Below are 22,532 nucleotides of genomic sequence, written 5' to 3' on the forward strand. Positions count from 1 at the left end.
CTCGCACTATCATTTTCAATGTTCAGTGGACCATAAAATTGGGGGAAAAATCTCTTATTTTGCATTGAAATTAGAAAGATAAGGAGCATGTGTACTAATTTTCAAGTTGTTCATCATATTAAAATACCTGGACCAAAAACTTTAACCTGAAACGGGACAGAAGGACGAACGCATGGACGAACGAACGGACGCACAGACCAGAACGCATAATGCATTTCTACTATCGTAAGTGGGGCATACAAGCTCGATGTCTTAATACTCATTTTTGTTATAATCTTCATTGTTTTTAAAATACAAGGTGCAAACAACATTTTGACAAAGTATTAAAAACAACTATTTCGTTTATAGTTTAATGAATAAAACTTACATCATTTTCTAAGCTTTATAAATTTAAACATATTTATGATAAAGAAACAGTTAAGAAATAAACATATAATGAGGTCTTTTCCATCTTCCTTTCTCATTTTATTTGACAGTTTATTGCAGAGCAAATGCATCATCGTTGTACTCCCTGTTTTCTGTATTTGTGGCCGTGATTTGTTCTATTTTCATCAATCTTTGGAGTTTTTCATTAATTCTCTGAACCGGTATTCGTTCGTAAACCATTCGTTCGCTGCTATTGTGATCCATGGTTCTTCTAGCAACTGTCTTCCCGATTTGGCTGTCAAGAAGAATTTCGAGTAGTCTTGTCTCTAAAGCTAAAATTATATATGTCACATGTCAGAAGTAATGTTGATGATTATAATTGTTTGGTTAACGTCCAGTAGCAAATATTTCTTGCTTATTCAAGATGATAATTGGTGTATTTTGCAAAGAAGGTCTATAGAAAGGAGAATAAGATTGCCTGTGGTAGATTGTGAATGTTAGATAGAGCTTAATTCCCTTGCAGTAGACAGCCTTTCTTCAGAAAAGTTATTATAAGACTGATTGGTACTCTCTCGACATCACTAACGGAAGAAACGTCCCAATTCTGACATAAATGCGTATTTAAAGTTTTAAACATATACCGCAAGACAAAACAAAAAGACGTTTCTCTAAGACAAGTTTGTGTGGTCATATTTCTATGCCAATGTCTAACAATGGGACCTTCAAACGTTTAAATATACAAATTGTCAAAAAGAGGGAAAATATATCAATAACATGCAATTCGTGGTGAACTTCAGTGAGACCAACAATGCGGAAGATGTAGAATGAGCATCTATAGAGTAGCATACAACCCTTAAAGTTAAACAACGAAAAAGGGCAAATGACATACACCTACAAATAGTTCTAATTCGTCTAGCGTTTACACTAAAAGTAAATAAATTAAAAAATGACGATTTAAAACGCAGTGCTGATGTTTATAATTTAAGAGAAACAATTCATAGTCAAATGGATGGAAGAGTTTGCTAGTTTCTAAAGTAATGTATCCTTCGCCAGTAGAATTATATAATCATGTAAAAATAATGAAATTAAGCAATTACATATTATGATGTAACAAATAAGTGGTATAGTGTACACGTGATAAAAAAAAAACCTCACTAATTGATAAACAAAACAATAGGTACTCATCATGAAATTCGAAACTTATTTAGTGAAACAGGAACTGCTAACCCTTTTGGAGCATCTTGGTTTACTCCCGGTTTTGAATGGCGCCGATTCTCTCGCTTAGTCTTTGTGATAGTTTTTCGGTGTAGTGTTTTGAGGACTGTTGTAGACATTTATTGCCTTGTCATGGTGTTACATGTTTGTCTTCGAGTTGTGGTTTGTAATTGCCCCCTTGTGATTGTGTTCCCTTTTTCAATCTTTAAACTCCCGCCTTTTTATTGTATATAATAAAGTTCAAATATATACTTACAAGATCGTCGATCAAAGCGTTCATCATCTTCAATTTCATGGGTGTTCACCCATACAGTTATAGACATAATATCAAATTGATAAAAATAAAGTCCACCAATGCTGACTACCCCTTTGCCTTTGTGTGAAGGTTTTGCTGACTTATCGCGGTTTTTCACTATTGCATTAAAAATGGCTGGTACTAACTTTTCGTCGTATCTTCCCGTGAAATAAAGGTAGAAATCGACAGTTGTTTCCAATATAAGACCATTAAAGGTTTTCCTAAAATATTCAGATAACAAGAACATTTAATTTGCTGTATACTATTACGAAATTTATCACTTATCATGCTTATAGCTGTGTTAAAATAGATTGTTTACAACCTCAACCATCCCTTATTATTTTCAACCAATGAAAACTGTACATGAATATGAAAGAACCAATAAAATGAATAAAACTCGTTATTGTGCACGATACGTTTTTTACGATTCTAAAATATTTCCAAGAGAGGTATTCAAGTTTTAAATACCATTTATATGCTACAACTATGACATAACGTGGTATCAAAATGTTTTTGTTCATTTTCCTAAGACGTCACAGTCAAGTGAAGCACATGTAATTATGAATGTTGAATTTAAATTATGAATGCCTCTCGATTGTTGTCAATCAAAAGTACCGAATATAAAAAAAACCCACTATATACATGGCATGTTTAGCGTGGAAAAACAACTGAAATATTTCAATTCCGAAGTAAAATAAACCCAAAGTAATCTTGGTCGTCTTCCATAAAATTGATACTGACATCCTATGCAATTTCACAAACAGCAATGTACAAACTGGAAAAGAATTATAATTACTATAATTTCATGCAAATTTGTCTATAAAGCAAGCTTACACGTTGAATTTCTCGACTTCACACTTTTCAAACTTCAAAGGTTCTGATCCAGAAATAATGACGGGGAGATCTCCATGGAATACTTTTTCGAGCTGTAAATAATAAAGTATAATTTGTTTGAAATTATATATTATGTTGTGTGTTATGCTTAGTCCACGTGTCTGTCCGACAACACGTCTACCAATCACTTTATCTAAATACTTCCATGTGAGGGGACAGGTATAATCTTAATGTCCTTTAATCAAAGGGCCGACTATTCTTTTTTATAACAATGAAATGGAAAACAAATACTAATACTGCTTGCAAATACATGTACCATCTCATATGATCATGGAAAGCTAGTCTCAAAAAGACAGCGTGTACCAATTATCCCTTTCCAAAAAGATATCACAGAATCACAAATTCTCTTCAGCTTTTGTGTTTGTGGTTTATAGTTTAAATTAGAAGAAACGACATGGTTTATTTTCAGAAGTATTTTTTGTATAGTACCTTTTCTCTGGTTTAAGTTAAAAGTTAGTTTTGACACAGAACATGTTTATTCTCTCATTCTATCTAATGAATTAAATATTTCTGTCTGGTACAAGTGAACTGGGACTCTCGTGTTTATCAACACATAATGTACACAACAAAAGTAATCCATGATAAATCATTTCGCGTTACATTGTTTTATTCCGATGGAATAATTCCATATCCGTCCATACTGAATAAACCATAAGTGAACAGTGTACTTTGACCTATCATTGTTTACGTTTTACACATTGTTCCTGGGATAAAGAATTGTCTCATTTGCACTCATACATGTACCACATAAAATTGAGAAGGGAAATAGGGAATGTGTCAAAGAGACAACAACCCGACTAAGAGGCAGACACCAACCGACGGCCACATCTTTTTATCTCTACATAGAGCTATTTAAACACTTTCGTATATTATATGACAATGACTTATGATACGTAAGAAATAAGTCATAATAAATGCATGAATTTTGGCTATCGGCGCTTTTCAAGCAATATGTATTCATACAGCAACATATTTGTCGATAAGGTCTCAATTACCTATTTGGAAGACCTACCATATTATTTTGGTCTCCTACTTTTTTCTACAGACTCAAACATTTTACCTACATGTAGTTGTTATTTTGTGGTTAATAAATTAATTTAAATTTCTAGGAATACAAAACACTAATTTAAAATTGTGTTTTGAGCATGATCTACGATATCCAAATAACAAGCTTAAAATGAACAACGCAATTAATATAAATAAAACATATACTAGTATATTGATAGAAGAACAAAGTATAGGTAGTCACCTTAAATTGGTATATAATATAGTGAATACCCGGTCTCGTAATTTTTTCTATAATTATAGTTCTAAATAAATAAATAAGTTTTTGCTTACTAACCTTTGAACAAAATTGGCTTGCTTTTCTCTGAAAATCGTCACTTGATTTGTCATTCAATTTCTCGGAGAAGTCTTTAAGGACGTCGGAAAGATGTAATTGTATTTTAACTTCGGTATCAACATGAGAAACTAAAATGAAATAGAGAGCTATGTTTGGAATCACTATGATACGATAACATAAAACACCGGTCTTTGTCGACTTTTAATTTACATGTACATGCAAAGTACGATGTCTGAAACAAGCAAAAACACAAATGTTGGAAATGGCTTTGAACTTACCGATTCAATGGAAATTTGTATAAATTAATACTTTAAGATTGCTTGTATTTCTAATAATACTTGTATTATTTTTCAAGTTACTAGTATGTTGTTTTGTATGAAGTCTCTGTTTAGCCATTTATGATTAAGTAGCTTAACTTTTATGTTCCGTACACAGCCAATTTTGCATAGGTACTATGTCTGTACCAAAAATCTGTAGTACTGGAAATCTACTTTTCATATTCAATACTATTTTGGTACTCTAAAATTTTTGTAATATTTAGGTATCTGTATTTTACAGCACTTGATTTGTACTTGAAAATTTAAGTACTACATATTTTTGGTTACAACGTTACATTTTCAGCATTTTGATAGTATGTCTATTTCAAATCTCTTAAAATTATGATTTTCAAACATGGAATATTGTGATCGCTTTGGTATTATTTCTGTACCAAAATTTTAAGTACAAATCAAGTACTGTAAAATACAGGTACATAAAAAGTACAATAATATTAAAGTAAAGAAATAGTACTAAATATCAAAAGTAAATTTTCAGTACTACAGATTTTAAGTACAAAAATAGTACCTATGCAAAATTGGCTGTGTATAAATGTAGCTCCTTAATAACACATAAAATAATTTTTTATCAAATTTCAGAGTTACCGGAAAAAGGCATGGGTAACCTGGTCCTTTACAACAGTTGGAATAACGTACAACCAAATACGGGGGATAAAAGATCTTAGTAAATAAAGACAAAACGCACTTAAAGAAAACTAGGATGTGATATCCCGTTTGTTTGATGGGAAAATCATTTCAAAAAGATTTGATTGTGGAATGGTTTGAAATCAAGCAAAAACCAAATCTTTTGATATGAAATAATTCAATAAAGGTTTTAAGTATTCTATGGGAACGAAATCGCTGGCTTCATGATTTACCAGCTATACATAAATAACGACCCTCTAAAACTATGAAGTCACAACAGACACTAGAATAGCGAGCGTCCGGAAACAAACTAAATGTAAGTTGGAGCTGAAGGGAGACATTCTCCAAAAGGGAAACATTTTAACCTACGATACTATCCTCTATCGTCTCTTTTGGAGAGAACATACTAAATGAGCAACTGAAAAGTGCTATTTAGTAACAAATAAAGACCATCACAAACAACAATAGCATGAAATTACACAGAAACTGTTTACAAATTGATAAAATGTCATTTTCAGTAATTTTAAATATCAACAGGACAAATATTAATGTTTTTAACAGTTTTTTTTCAAATTATCTTCTTTGCGTAAATTTCCGCAGTATTGATTCAAATTCCTTGATCATTTAATCAAAAGCAAAATATCATTAAGGCAAAGGTGAGTGTTATTAAATGTCTAAATTAAATGGAATTTGAATTTTTACTGATTTTTGGCAGTAACTGTGTTTCATATTATTTCTGTATCAATTTGGGAAAATTGGAACCCATACGATCACCAATACTTTCAACCTGTCTATAACATTCATGGCCGAAACATAATTATATAAATGGTTTCAAGGCAATTTAAATTATCCCACAAGTAATTATTAAGTCACATTTAGCATTTATTTAGCATTTACTGGAATACATTTTCCTTTTATAAAAGATAAATTATAAATACCTGGTTTAGGAACGGTAAATCTAAATATTGCACACAATTTTCTATTTAATGCTTGTATTCATTTTGTACGCGTCCCTTTTTAAACGAAGAAAAAGTATTTTTCAAAATGAGCAGTGGTCTTATGGTTTCCTTATTCACAAACAATTTTGAAGTATAAAGGCAATTAATTTATCAAATAATACCGATATAGTTTAAGAATCAGATTTATCAATTGTTTTATCTTTTAAATGACTTACCAACATGGTTCCTTTTGTCAACAGCTCCCTCAGCCAATATTGCTATGGTTAATATAACATATAACTTGTACATTCTGTTTGCTTTCAGAAAACCTGTACAAAACGTTAATTGGAATGAATCAGAATTGCAAAATTCAACAAATGAACTTATAAAATTGTCCTCTTATCCCAGAATATACTTGTTTGTTAGTATAATGTTAGGCAATTCTCACCTGTTAAAACAGTGCCGTAATACTTATGTAAATATCAGATGTACCTTTATATTAAAGCATTGTGCATAAATTTGATCATATCGCATCTTAATACATGAATCAGTTATCAACATTTATAAGATATCGTAAAACGTGTCACGATAGGCTTGACCAAAGTTTGAAACAGCCAAAGGCCAATGGATTGTAACTGCTTCTGTGTTTAGACCGTTTTTGTGAATAAGAGATGTTGTCGTGTTTTAATGACGCCTGTTTTGCGTATTTGTTTATATTTTTTTGGAAGTGGTTTTTGCTAACATCCCATATGGTCATGTTATCATCTTATCATACAATGGTTGCCTTAAACAAAATATTAACAAAGCGTATAATACAGTACTTGCGGGTAATATTGTACATGACTGGCCTTCAAATATAAGACAACAACATCACGTAAATCATAATAGGATAAAAACTTTATGAACTTGCATTTTCAAATTATATTAAGTTAAGTAGGCATTTTCTATTTATCTTATTTTTCTGTTTATATAAGAGGTTTTGTTGCTTACTTGTTCAATATGATACACAAAGAGAACTAATTTATGCAACAAATTGAACAACATTTGACTAAAAGTATGTTTTATCGTTTTCTTACGTCAAACACGCAATGCAATGAATGTGTTTTTTAATTTTCTAGATGCTTTTTGTGCTTTTTTGTAAATGTTTGTTTGTTTTGAGATTGTAACACAGTGTTGACTGTTGTTACCATATTTAGCCATTTGATTAGGGACTTTTCGTTTTGGATTTTTCTTAGAGTTCAGTATTTTTGTGATTTTACTTTTCACTGACAAGCAAAATTTTTTTTTTTCTTTTGTAAACATCTGGTGGTAAATATTCCTTTTTTGATCTTTGATGATAGCACAGCATTTGTAACGCTTCGTCGAGTGTATTCTATACGTGCATGTTATGAAAGTCTTTTGACGTCTTAAGATCTGCCATCGACCCCGATTTCTCAATCAGACTGATATGAAATATCCACTGAAATGGCACCAGTGTTGCATACTAGATATAAGAAAATATGGTATGAGTGCCAATGAGTCAACTTTATGATCCAAGTCACAATTTGTAATAGCACACCATTATAGGTCAAAGTACGGTCTTCAAAACGGATCCATGTTGTTTTTGTTATTGAGGACTTCAGTAATATTAAATTTAAAGAAATTAGAAAAATATTGAAATACTATGGATTAGAAATATTATCCATAGCTTTGTACACTGAACGGAGTAGACTGAAAAATCTGAATGTAAATGTATTTGCTGTAATTCATAAAAATCTCTTACAACATTCTTATACGTTTCGGCAATACAATTTATCAACAGATTGATTGCAGGAACGCCTATGGGCTCCAATTGAGCCGCATTAATAGCAGACTTGTTCTTGTGCATTTATAAATCAAAGTGTATGGCCAAAATAGTAAAGACCCGTCTAAATCACATTCGGTTGACAATACTTACCGTTCTTTTGGTTATATTTATTCTTTAACTCGTCAGTAATCTCTACATCTACTGTCAATATTTATCCAAAGGAGAATTCTCATTTTTACAGAGATGTTTACCGAGCCCGAAAATTTAGAAACGATCCGGGTAAACAAATCGATCCTTTAAATAAACTTTTCTAAAAGATTACCAATACAACACCGTATTTAGATCTTTGAAAACGTTTTTATTGATATCAATATTGATTTTTTTTTATTAGTTACTGAAAATTAAATCAACAAAAAATATTATTGGCTTTGAACTAGCTGTCAGTAACTGTGTGTACTCATAGATCTGTACTTGTTGGGATGTATCAGTACCCGTCTACGTCTACTCAGTGATTTAGTTAGAGGTATTTCTATTCGTATCAATATAATGAGAGAAACCTTTTTCAACAGATTTTATAGATTATTCTTCTGTTGTGTTGTTACAAAACTGTCCCAGGTCAGGAAAGGGTTGGAACCTTCAAACAAAACTGTCCCAGGTCAGGAAAGGGTTGGAACCTTCAAACAAAACTGTCCCAGGTCAGGAAAGGGTTGGAACCTTCAAACAAAACTGTCCCAGGTCAAGAAAGGTTTGGAACCTTCGAACAAAACTGTCCCAGGTCAGGAAAGGGTTATAACCTTCAAACAAATTTAACCATGCCACATTTTGTGAGTGCCTGTCGCAAATCAGGAGCCTGAACTTCAGTGTTTGTCGTTTGTTCCTGTGTTAAATATTTGTTTTCCGTTCATCATTCTGTTTATAGATTAGACTGTAAGTTTTCAAGTTTCAATTGTTCATTTCTGTGCCTATTTTAGAGCTGACTATGCGATATGTGCTTTGCTCATTGTTAAAGGCCGTACGGTGACCTATAGTTCTTAATTTCTGTGTCATTCGGTCTCTTGTTGAAAGTGGCTTCATTGGCATTCATACCACATCTTCTTTTTATATTTACTTTTTATTAAATATTTCAAATTAAAAACAGCAGTAACTGTCCTCTTTTAGATTTTGATATTTCAGTTAAGCAAGGGGGTACAATTAACTCTGTAGAAAATTTTGGACAAAAGGAACAATTTTTCGTTACCTATTGTTAATGTTCCTTTGGCATCGCCTAACAGTGTTTAAATATCCAAACTCATCGCTATGCCCGTATATGTAGTTACTTTTATATTTCAGTGAACGTAATCTATGTACGAATGGTAAATAATAAAGAAAATCTTTCGTTACCACGATATACTGAAAACAATTACGTCTTCCATAGATACAAAGATTGCCTGTACCTGTAGACAAACACTTGGTTAAGAAAGGTTCTAAGAGCCGCCCTTGAAATTAAAGACCTTTCTCACTCCCATTCATCACCTGTAAAATGTTGCAGCATATAATTATGAAAATTATCATGAAACACCACCTTAACACACAGCATGGCTTCCGGGAACACATGTCATGTGAATTACAACTTATATTCACTGTCCAGGATCTTGTAAAACGGGAAAACCGAACAAACAGATTTTATTCTTTTGGGTTTCTCCAAGGCATTCGATGAGGTACCACATATAAGACTAATGCATTAATCACTATGGAACACGAAGTAATTTCCATAGCTGGATGAAAGAACACCGAACATAGGACACTCCACCTTTCCAATCAACACTTCCCCTTACATTAATGACCTAGATAACACAGTGAACAAATAATCAATCAGACTATTTGCTGATGACTGCGTTCTATACAGGGCAATAAAAAACAACACATACACAGACCTACTGCAAAAGCATTTTGAGACCCTACAAGCATGGAAGAATGATTGGAACTTCATCCCAACAAATGCCAAGTCATACACATTACCAACAAGAGTAAACATATACGGAATTGTTGATGTTTTACCAGTCCAGGAATCTGTACGCTTTTTCAGGAAGATGATAGCGATATAATCGTAGCTTTACTTGGTGGCATTACCGATTTTATGCATTCTTTTAACTTTTGACAATTAGGGTCACATGATGTGTTGTTTGGCAGATCATATTTTTCAACTGTACGAAAAATTTAAAGGCGAATTATCTGAGCATACTAGGTTTAATTTTGGACACTTAAACATTTGCATCAAACAAATGTAGCCTGTAGGTACATATACATTTTTGTCAAATGTAATTATTTTTTGTGTATGTGTATGTGCTTTAATTATAGTTTGTATTTATATGTTGTTCATTTCTTGTAATAAGTATACTTGTGTTTAAAATGTAAATCTTCAGTATAATGGAGGAAATAAAGAGAATCAATCAATCAATCAATCGATTATGGAACAGCCAGCCATTAACTATTATAGAATGAAATTCAAAACAGTGTGGCTGTGGCCATTGATTGACACATTAAATTCATCCATTGACTGGGACAATTTACGTGAACGTTTGTCTGTAACGACCACTGTTCACAACGCACCTATGATAGACATTTTAACTGTGGGGTCACAAAAGGTTTCTTAACGCCTTTAATTATAAAATAATTCGAAAAATTAATCACGAATAACCTTTATGTTTTGATTTATATAATTGATATAAATCAAAACATCGTGTTATATCTAATTAATTTTTCGAATTACTTTATTAAGGTGTTGAGAACCTTTGGTGACCCCATAGTTTAAGTGTCTTTAAAGAGTACATAGTGAGCAGTGGTCGTTACATACAAACGTTCACCTAAATTGCCCCAGTCAATGGATGAATTTAATGTGTCAAACAATTGCCACAGCCACACTGTTTTGAATTTCATTCTATCTTTAACTCAATAGACACCCTCAAATGGGATTTGCAGTCGACACAATTGTGTTCAGAAAGGGGACGACAGATACCAGAGGGACAGTCAAACTCATGAATCGAAAATAAACTGACAACGCCATGGCTGAAAAATAAAAAGACAAACAGACAAATAATAGTACAAAACAAACACACAACATAGAAAACTAAAGACTAAGCACTATGTGTGCGTTTCTAATTGTACATATTATGACAAACTGCACTAGAATTCACAAGATTTTGCCCGATTTAAATTAAACCTGGTCGCAGATTCTTTCAAATCTAACTTGGATACAGCATCATGTAGGATTAACAATCATGTAGAATGTTGTAACAAAATAGCCCGAAATGTCTTTGAATGAATTTGGTATCTTTGACGCAGATGGCTGTCAGGGACCGTTCAATATTTATCAGATGGATGGGCCAGTGCATTCTTAATATTATTTTTTTAAAAAAGTTATTGCCCATCCTTTTAAATTCTGAAAAAAGTCCTTGCCCATCTAAAAAAAGCTATGAAAAAAATCCTTGCCCCTCTAAAACTCTAAGACAATAAAAAATGATTTAGGTTCTTTTTCTATTTCAAAGTTTTTAAATTTTTATGTCTTGAAATCAAAGAATAGACTTTATACAATATTTAAAATGTGCTAGTTAATTCTATATGTATATATCTACGTGTGTATCAGAACCATACATTTTATTGATTTTCAAAACCAGTATGAATATACATGTACAGATTTGATTTTATATGTGCAGCCTGACAAATACAATATTGATTTAAAATAAAGGAAATAACTTAAATTAAGGGACAATAACTCTTGGACTAGTAAACATATTATCATATACTGAATTACTATTTATTGTCCTTATAACAGAACATGTTTATAGTTCAAATATCAATGTCCCTTTATCTATTCTACTTTTCAAAAAAAGAAATTTAATATGGTCTTTTTAAGCAAATATAGGCAGACATGTTTTTGACTTTGATGCAGCCCTTTTCGCCTATTAATTAATTCCCCAAATTTGACAGCTCAACACCAAACTATAAAACAATCTGGCATTCTTTAAGATCAATATATAAATGAGATAGCTGTACAGTTATATGAAAATCTAAGTTGATTTGAAAAAGTTATAAAAAAATGAAAGGTGACCATCTGAACTTATTCTAAACTTTAAATCGTAGCTTTTTTTCAACCTATTAACTAAATCCATAAAACGACAGCAAAAACCAAAGTACTAAACAACCTGGCATTCAATAAGATCAATATAAAAATGATATAGCAGTAGAGTTTTATGAAAATGCAAGTTGATTTGAAAAAGTTATGAAAAAAATTAAAGATGACTATCTTGAAATAACCAAAAACTGAAAATTTAAGCTTTTTCTTAAACCTTTTTATTAAATCCATAAGAATGACAGCAACACACCAAATTATTAGACAACTAGGCATTCTATAAAATCAATATATAAATGAAATAGCTGTAAAGTTTTATGAAAATCCATGTTGATTTGAAAAAGTTATAAAATAATTTAAAGATGACTATCTGGATTTAGCCTAAACTGAAAATTTGAGCTTTTTTTAACCTTTTTATTAAATCCATAAGAATGACAGCATCACACCAAACTACAAAACAACTTGGCATTCTATAAGATCAATATATAAATGAAATAGCTGTAAAGTTTTATGAAAATCCATGTTTATTTGAAAAAGTTATAAAAAAATTTAAAGATGACTATCTGGATTTAGCCTAAACTGAAAATTTGAGCTTTTTTTAACCTTTTTATTAAATCCATAAGAATGACAGCAATACACCAAACTACCAATGAACCTGACATTCTGTAAGATCAATATATATAAATGAAATAGCTGTAGAGTTTTATGAAAATCCATGTTGATTTAAAAAAGTTATAAAAAAAATTAAAGATGACTATCTAGATTCAGCCTAAACTTAAAATTTGAGGGTTTTTTTTCTTACCTATTAATTAAATCTATAAATTTAACAGCAATGCACCTATTTACCAAACAACCTGGCTTTCTATAAGATCAATATATAAATGAGATAGCTGTAGAGTTTTAGGAAAATCCAAGTTGATTTGAAAAAGTTAGAAAAAAATTTAAAGTTTACTATCTGAATTTAGCCTTATCTAAACATTTGAGCTTTTTTTTTCTTACCTATTAATTAAATCCATAAATTTTACAGCAATACACCAAACTATCAAACAATTTGGTATTCTATAAGGTCAAAATAATTTAAAAGATAGTCTGAACAGAAAATTCTAGCTTTTTATTCCTTAATTAAATCCTTAAAATTGACAGAAATGAGCCAAGCTACCAGTTTGTTGAGACATGTTTTGAGTGCCCGCAAAAGAAATATCCTACACATCAATAAAATTGATAGCAAAATTTTTCCTACAAAATATATTCTGGCCCATCCACTAAATATTTTTAAAAAAGTTCTTGCCCATCCAAATATTTCCACAAAAAAAGTGCTTGCCCCGCCCCATTTTGCACCGGCCCATCCATCTGATAAATATTGAACGGTCCCTCATCACTAGGAAATAATATTATATTACTCTATCATCTACCAGATACACTTTGTGGAGTATGATCTAACCTGTTTGAGCATGTATGCAGCAACAAACGGTTCAGTGGAGCTAAGAGAATATCTTGTTTTTCAACGCATAAGTGTAGTTTCCTTTCATTAATCCAGTGCGTGAACTGGTGACAAAATATTATCGCCCCTGTAAACAGTGGGCTCTTCTGACTAGAGGTAATCGGTAAAGAATAGCGGAAAATGGTGTACATTGTTTACGAGCTTGAAATTAGTCTCGATCACCCAGCCGCTTTATTTTTCAAAGAAGAGCGTCTGGATGACAAGTGATATAAAAATGGTAATTTATGACATTCGGAATAGTATCGGCTTTTTTAGCTTGTTTTTAAAGATAATGTCCAAGACGAATAACCAAGAAGTTGGTTATTGACTTCGGAAGAAATTATTTTACGATAATACTATTGAAAAGCCCGAGTGTACCGATTGTTGTTTAAAGCTATTTATATTTTGTTTGTGACGACATACAAGTCGTGGAAAACACCAGACAGCATGGCTTCCATGACCGCGAAGGAAAATAACAGCACATCAAACCTTGGTAAGATTATATAACAACACAAACTGTTACATAAATGTTAATGCAAACTGAAACATCGAGTTGTTATATTCTTTTATGCATGTCCGTGCTACGTAAGCAAGTTAATAATTATACAATAAATGGAAATTTTTGTATTGACTGGGACCACTCGAATAGTCGTGTGTACGCTATAAATACATTTTGGGGTTGTTAACTTTAAAAATACTTAATGGAAAAGTGATATGACGCCGAAATATGAACTTCATCCAAGATAAGTTTGTTGTATTTATATGTAGTGTATAAAGGAGTTTGCATCTTGATATGTGTAAAAAAAAAAGGGAAGGGGCCCGGGGGGGGGGGGGAAGGAGAGATGCGCAATGTTGTACACATATGAAGGAGGGAATGCAATTCAAAACCATAAGCAGAAGAAAAACAAACAAAGTATATAATATCTAGAAGATGCCACTGATTTTGTACATACACAAAACGGTCAAAATGATTTATGCTCGATTTTTTTTTTTAAACAAATGCATTTAGCTTATACAAACATATAAGAAGTGGGACACGTTGTTATGAAAAGTAATTTAAATATACTGTTAGTAAACAAAGTCTGGACTGGTCAACTTAAAAAAGAAAAATACTTTTTTGCACTTTTTAAGAGGCATTTTTTTCCCACTAAAAAAAGTCCATAAAAGAATACAAATGTTGTCTGTGAATATATACCAATTGGCTTTCTAAACCTTGAAACAAAACCATGGCATGAGGAATACACTGAAAATTTGTTTTTATGCAAAACAAGACAGTAAAACAATAGATGCAGCATCAATGAAAGGAGGTGTCAATGAGGCAGCAACCGGTGAACCCAATGACATACATTACCAAAAGTAGACATCAACATGATTAAGAGGACATCTTGTTGACTTATACAAAAATTGAAAATAAAAGTACCAAAAGGTCAACATTATACAAGTAAGAACATGCGGTATGAATACCAATGAGACAACTATCCACCCCAAGTTCAAAGGAGATGGATGAGAGCAAGTATAGGCAACTGTATGGCCTTTAACAATGATAAAAATTCATGCATGATTTTGATAGAGAATACAGACAGGGAATGTGTCAAAGAGACACCAACCCGACAAAAGAGCAGGAAACAACCCAATGCCACCAATGGGTCGTGTCATCACAGCGAGATAATCTCGCATCCCGTAGCGGGATTCAGCTTGAACCAAGACATTTCTAAATGTATATTTCTATATGATGTTTTTTTCCAAACATTTTGTTTTTCATATATGCTATGCTGGTGACCAAAAATTAATATGATTTTAACATTTACTTTATTTTGTAGACAAACCAATGATGATTTCGGGACACAGTTGTTATGTGTAAAATGTGAAGAATTAAAAAAAATCTATATAAATATTCGAATTTTCATTGTATCATAAACAGCTTCAATTTTATAAGAAAAAAAATTCAAAGAATTTTTTTTAATTACTGAAGCAGCAATCATTATAAATAAATCACAGTATCAAAAATGTTGGGTTAACATTATTTTGACAGCAACCACAAAGCGAAAAAAGGTACACAGACATATATTAAGTAAATGAAACAAACATCAAGAAACACATTGTTGTCAGATATGTCGGAGAATTAAGATTTGTATTAACAAATTAAAAATCATATAAACAATTTAACAGTTTTCACGTTTGCGTTGTATCTCATTTACATGTCTGGCCCTTCTCAGTTAACTATATGGTATGGAGTTTTCTTAATATTGGAGGCCGAGCAGTGATTATATTTGCGAATATCCATGTCATTTGAACTCTTCTGGGTTGTTGCCTCATTAGCAATCATACCAATCTCCTTATTTTATATAAAGGTTCACATGTACAGGAGAATTCGAAGTTGTTGTTTTTGTGAAGCTGCCCTTTTAAACAAAAGTCATGATGGATATTATAATAGTTTGTAGTAAGAGAATACACTTTTCAGTTATTTTTTGTACAAGTTATCATGCAGTATGGGATAAATCCCATTCCATCTTTTCCATGTGATTGATTCAAACATACATTCAAAGAGTATTGGGTTTCATGAATGACTGGTTAACTTCTGTATTTCTTCATAGACACGGAGATTGACAAAGTGGTATCGTGTGAAGGTTGATCCCCAAATGTTTTCTTCCCAAAAGGATTAGGCGATATAGATTATTGGTGAAACATTCAGACTATTCTGTCGTTAGCAATTTTAAGATCAGTTAATTTTGTAAATAAAAATTGAGTTGACTCATTGTGTGATCTCACTGATCTGCCAGTGATAAGTTGTTAAGCAGGGTTTTCTACATTGTAATCTTAGAGTTGTTTTTCTAACTTGATGTGTGCTTTTCGAGTAAGGTAAGTGCGTCAGATATCTGAAAGATTATTATAAAAAGGAAAGAATAAATTATAACAAGAATTTACAGAAATAAGAATAAGACAAAACTAAAAAAAATGGATAAAAATTAAAAAAAAGGAATACAGACTAACGTGGCTACAATATACCGACTTGGTTGCTTAACGTCAAGTGGCAAATATTTCATGCATGTTCAGGACGATGTGATGCAATATAAAGAATAGAGAATATATATAGTGGTGTGCTATAATATGAAAATAGAGAAAAATGGTAGTTTATAGTATGAAGATAAGAGAATATTAAACGTGGTGTGTTAAAATATAAAAATAGATTGACTTTTCTTTTGGGTTGCTTTGTTATCGTCTTGTGGTAAATAATGGTAATGTTCAGGACGAAAACAAATTACAATAATTATAAAGATGAGGTCCTAAATTATAGCCCGTTGGGGATAGATGTTCGAGAAATTATAACTCACCAGAAAATTAAGTTATATTGGATTACTTTATGTACAACGGTCCACCTACGGATCCCTCTCTTAGCGCGCAGAGAGCGTGGTATCCTCTATACACGACCAGTGGCGGATCCAGAACTTGTTATAAGGAGGGCACTATACAGTCATGCTACAGTGTTTCCTTATATGATATAATTAACCAAATTTTCCCACGAAAAAAAATCACGTCTTTAATTTTTTGTTACATGTGACGGCAAATTTCAGAAAAAAAGATCGCCCCTTATTACAGTTTCTTATCGTTCTTTTAAAATTGCCCATCTGCAAGTTGGGCAACATAGGATCAGCTACAAGAATGTCAGTTTTAATAGTCACATATACATGTAACGTTACACTGTTTACTGTTGTTATTTTTTTTTTTAAATATAATGGGGATAACGGAAGTGCTATTTATAGATATGTTCTATATTTAATTATTTGTTACGCCCCCTATAAATATCTGACCAGTCCGGTTAATCACCCCAGACGCTATATTTAAATATGCGTCTGGGTTATCGAGACTAGCTTGAAATGAGCTAACACAGACGAACTGAGACGTGTCAACGTAATGTGAATATGATAATGCACCAGGTAAATTATTAATTGTTAAGTTTATCACATCATCGTATCTCCATATGATAGGTAAATAAGTGAATTTTCGATTTTAAGTGTCGTCAGGGTTCAAACCTGGAATCATGCCAACCTTTCATTATTTTTTTTTAATACTAACCTATAGTCGGAACATCTTGATTTTCTCCCAATTTGTAAAGTTAATTATGCTGCTTGACATATATTTTTTTTGGGAAAAAAAATTGATATGCAGTCAAATGTGGCAGTTTTTAATATTTGTTGCTATGTTAAATAAAGGGAAGTAAATTAAAGTAAAAGAAGGCGCGCTTTTTCAAATAGTAAACAATTTAATTCAGATGCATAGTATTTTGTCAAATGATAAAGAATATCGTAGAAACTTGCTAGAAATTCATCTAATTTATAAAAGATATACAACATGACATACTGAAATCTGAAAAGGGGTAAAACCACCATACCTTGAACAAATTCAGTTAAAAAAGGGGGGGGGGGGGGTGTAAAATGCTACGAAATTTAGATTTTATTTATTTTTTGTCGACAGCCAAAAGATGATTTGACATGTAACTAACTACTTTTTCAATTTCATTGTAAAGTAAAATTGGCTTTTTTTGGGGTCTCTGTTTATTGTGGTCTGATGTTTTCAGGTTCTCTTTGGATTGCCAAATAATATTATAATCATCTAATTGAATGTTCAAATTATTTTGCAGCGATGGTGTGTATGGAAGGAAGACTGTCATAAAACCCAACAGTTCCGGATGGCCCTTTAAATAATTGCTTAACATCAATAGCGATGTAAGATTTTAAAAGTGTTTGATTTAGCACAAGTTTAGCCAGGTTTTCCTTGTAATTGTGGCAGAAAAACCACTAGACAGTGTCATGCATTGAAAGGATATCAAACGGATATTTTATGGAATGATTCTCATGCATATAAAATCATATGCATAGGAATGTGGAGCTAGTGTCTTTCATGCAGCAATTTTTAATTTCCAATATAAACTCTGAAAAGACAAGAGCATAGAAATGTATACCAATGAGAAACATTCTTTGTGAATAAAATCATTCCAAAACTTAAATGTGTCATTAGTGTTGCATTATTTATCAGTAGAGATAATCAGATTCCAGTAAGATTGTCCAACTGATGGTTTTTGTTTGTAATCATTTTTGTAAATCTTAGTTGTTTTGACAATCCGGGCTGTGCATGTTGCCCGACTGCCCCTTTCAGTGTGAGACAATATTTTGTTTATGATAAACAAAATCACTGATTCAAGACTGGAGCGGACCCCTTTTGGGCAGTTAGTGCGAATCCTTTAGGTTTAAACCATTACATGTAATACGGGGGAGGGGGGAGATTTTTTTTTACAGAGTCAAACATTTTTCCTAATAATAATACATTGAGATTTAATATATACTTTGTTATATGTAGTGTGTATATTAAAGTATTGCCAACAAAATTCATCAAATTTGGGATCATAATATTGTTTAAGAAAAACCCTTAAATCATAAAAGTTCATAATCTTCTGTAACACACGTGCATGGTTAATTCGGATCACATATTTTCTATTCCGATGTTATAAGAATTCGAAGGTTCATATCATTTACAATATCATTCAAAAAAATTCTGGGATTTTTTTTTTAACTATCAACGTTGAACCTCGAGGTTACATTGTAGTTAAAAAAAATCCAATAAAAACGTTGAATGTAAATGATATGCACCTTTAAATCTTATATTGTAGGACTCATGTTGTTCAAACATAATGTGTTGATCAATTATGTTATGATGATTTTGATAAACTTCACATTAGGTAATCTTTCACGTATATTGATTACATTATATCGAGTTGTCCCAACGATATACTTGTCGGTGTGCTCGATCATACGAATTTACCGACATTCATATAGGCAAAATGACACAACTTTGAAAAATTCTTGTGACGAAACTACATTTCGGAACACGTTAAAAATTGGATACCCAGAAAGCTACATTATTAAGGTTTGATATATATTTTTTTCAAAAAAAAAGAAAAATATGCAGTCAAATGTGGCAGTTTTTTACACACCCCTATGTTGAACAATAGGTTGTTCAATTTACAGCATGTTTGGCAATTAAAAAATCATATATTAACACATTTAGCTTTAACATATACTTTATTTATAGTGGTTGTATAAAAGTTATATAATGGTTTTGTGTTTTAAGAGATATTCATCCCTATGCATATCGGGTTTTATGCGTAAATTGTCTCTCCTGTTTTTAGACCTTTTCTATCTCTTTCATAAGAAGAGTGACTTTTCTATTGTTCTAGTTTCACTGGAAATCCCACTGAATCAGCGATGGCAATCTAATTAAAAACCGATCTCTCATCGCTCTTGTTTCTGATAGGTCGCGTGGGAGATCTAACGAAACCCGCTTTGAGGTCACATGTGAGTGACCTCATAGGTGTGTCTTTTTCGACCAATGAAATTGAGTCCACACGATCTTGAAAGTTTAACGTAAGGTAAAGGGATGTAACTCATTTTATTTACGACGAAATCGTCAGTCAAAATAATTCATAAACTTTTTTGATTGGCTTATTAATAGGTCGTCAACTCATTTGCATATCATTATAAATTCGTAACTTTTAGTTCACTCACATGTGACCTCAAAGCCGGTTTCGTTAGATCTCCCACGCGACATATCAGAAACAGGAGCGATGAGAGATCGGTTTTTAATTAGATTGCAGCGATGGTTACTTAATATTTTTTAACCGTTTGCCACTATAATGGGAAAAGACAGCGACAAAACAAATACACTATTATTCAAAGTGAGCAGCATAATATATGCACAATTCAATGTGAAACGCTACTTATTAATGCTTTTGATCCGTGCTGAGTTCTGAAAGCCAGGGCCAGTGTTCAATGTTGCTCTCAATGATTATGATTGATAAATAAGCATGTGTTTAATGTAGTTCTAGTGCTGAATGTCCACCAATTAATGACAATGTGAAACGCTACTTATTAACGCATTTATTCCTTGCTGATATTCTGAAAGACAGGGCCAGTGTTCATTTTTTTCTTTCAAGGATTACACATGAGTGATACATATGTAGATAATCATGTGGTTAAAGAAGGCTAGTGCTAGTGCTAAACGTCCAACAATTAATGATAATGTGAAGTGAAAGGTTAAGGATTCATTTTGTATCTTAGCTATTATAAATATTACGTTACTGATAAATAAGGATAAAGATAATTATCAGGAAAAGGATTACAATTTATTTTAGTTTGTTGTTGTTATTTACATATTAATCGGAGGTCCTCTTATGTTTTGTAGTGTATGCCATGGTTGTGCATTATACAGTTGCAAAATACATTTTGCATGTTTTACATGATCGAAACTGTTTCTAAGATAAATGGCTTTATTTTATAACTTCAATCCATTTGAGTTGTCTCCTTTACACCAGGTATATGTTTAAAAACCGTTATAATTTCATTGGTATTAAGCTGTGCGACAATTTATATATGATATACAGTACATTATTATAATCTAGCGACAAGCGCATGCATTGTTTTATAAAAAAAAAACTAGAGGCTCTTTAGAGCCTGTGTCGCTCACATTGGTCTTTGTGCATCTTAAACAAAGGACAGTTGTCATATTCCTGACTTGGCACATGCATGTAGAAAATGGTGGATTAACCTGGTTGTATAGCTAAGTTAACCTCTAACTTGCAGAATACAATGTAATTCACTATTATGTTTTGGACCCTTATGAGATAAGAAATATAACTAGAGGCTCTCAAGAGCCTGTGTCGCTCACCTTGGTCCATGTGCATATTACACTGTAAACAATGAACACAGATCGATTCATGACAAAATTGTGTTTTGGTGATGGTGATTTGTTTGTAGATCTTACATTACTGAACATTCTTGCTGCCTTCAATTTTCTCTATCTATAATTAACTTAGCCCTTTAGTTACAGAGGAAAATATTTTGTAAAAATTTACAAAAATTACCAATTTAATGAAAATTATTAAAAATTTACTATAAAAGGCAATAACTCCTTAAGAGGTCATCTGACCATTTTGGTCATGTAGACTTATTTGTAGATCTTACTTTGCTGAACATTATTGCTGTTTATAGTTTATCTCTATCTATAATAGTATTCAAGATAATAACCAATAAAAGCAAAATTTCTTTAAAAATTACCAATGGGGGGGGGGGGGGGCAGCAACCCAACAACCAGTTGTCCAATTCATCTTAAAACTTCAGGGCAGATCGATATTGACTTGATAAACAATTTAAACCCCTGTCAGATTTGCTCTTAATTCCTTCGTTTCTACATTTTACCCCTATGTTCTATTTTTAGCCATGGCGGCCATCTTGGTTTATTGGCTGGATCACCGCACAGTAGTTTAGACGAGAATATTTTTGTAAAAGATTACAAAAATTTACGACAAATTGGTAAAAAATGATTACAAAAAACAATAACTCCTTAAGGGGTCAACTGACCATTTCGGTCAAGTTGACTTATTTGTAGATCTTACTTTGCTTAACATTATTGCTGTTTACAGTTCATCTCTATCTATAATAATATTCAAGATACTAGTAATGACAAAAAACGGCAAAATTTCCTTAAAATTACCAATTTCGGGGCAGCAACCCAACAACGGGTTGTCCGATTCATCTAAAAATTTCAGAGCAGATAGATCTTGACCTGATAAACAATTTACCCCCCATATCAGATTTGCTCTAAATGCTTTGGTTTCAGAGAAATATGCCAAAATCTACATTTTACACCTATGTTCTATTTTTAGCCATGGCGGCCATCTTGGTTGGTTGGCCGGGTCACCAGACACATTTTTTAAACTAAATACCCCAATAATGATTGTGTCCAAGTTTGGTTAAATTTTGCCCTGTAGTTTCAGAGGAGAAGATTTTTGTAAAAGTTAACGACGACGGACGCCAAGTGATGAGGAAAGCTCACTTGGCCCTATGCGCCAGGTGAGCTAAAAAGGAGACAACTCTCCACAAGAGACCAAATAATACAGAAATTAACCACCATAGGTCACCAAAATGACACATGTAACAATTCAAACTAGAAATCTACCAACCTAATTTATGAACGAAAAAATGAAAAAAAATATGTAACACGTCAACAAACGAGTCAGTGAATTACAGGCTTCCGACATGGGACAGGCAAATACATACAGAAGGTGGCGGGGTTAAACATGTCAGCGGAATCCCAAC

General features: G+C 32.2%; 1 protein-coding gene and 2 long non-coding RNA genes across 3 annotated transcripts; 2 read left to right on the top strand and 1 right to left on the bottom strand.

The window, feature by feature from the left end:
- Nucleotides 1–336: 336 nt before the first annotated feature.
- LOC143066436 (uncharacterized) lies at nucleotides 337–6,543 on the bottom strand. Its single transcript, XM_076239363.1, has 6 exons — nucleotides 6,458–6,543; nucleotides 6,246–6,338; nucleotides 4,113–4,240; nucleotides 2,711–2,802; nucleotides 1,838–2,097; nucleotides 337–698 (listed from the first exon to the last, which is right to left on the bottom strand). The coding sequence occupies exons 2-6, from the start codon at nucleotides 6,316–6,318 to the stop codon at nucleotides 478–480; spliced, it is 774 nt and encodes a 257-aa protein (XP_076095478.1). The 5' UTR covers nucleotides 6,319–6,338; nucleotides 6,458–6,543; the 3' UTR covers nucleotides 337–477.
- A 7,057-nt stretch (nucleotides 6,544–13,600) lies between these two features.
- Nucleotides 13,601–15,549, top strand: LOC143066437 (uncharacterized). Its single transcript, XR_012975617.1, has 2 exons — nucleotides 13,601–13,876; nucleotides 15,204–15,549. It is a non-coding gene; the product is annotated as an uncharacterized LOC143066437 (long non-coding RNA).
- A 1,696-nt stretch (nucleotides 15,550–17,245) lies between these two features.
- Nucleotides 17,246–18,388, top strand: LOC143068068 (uncharacterized). The gene is made up of 2 exons (XR_012976105.1): nucleotides 17,246–17,318; nucleotides 18,023–18,388. It is a non-coding gene; the product is annotated as an uncharacterized LOC143068068 (long non-coding RNA).
- Nucleotides 18,389–22,532: the final 4,144 nt, after the last annotated feature.

The sequence above is a fragment of the Mytilus galloprovincialis genome, chromosome 3 (assembly GCF_965363235.1).
Source record: "Mytilus galloprovincialis chromosome 3, xbMytGall1.hap1.1, whole genome shotgun sequence".
Classification (NCBI taxonomy): Eukaryota; Metazoa; Mollusca; class Bivalvia; order Mytilida; family Mytilidae; genus Mytilus; species Mytilus galloprovincialis.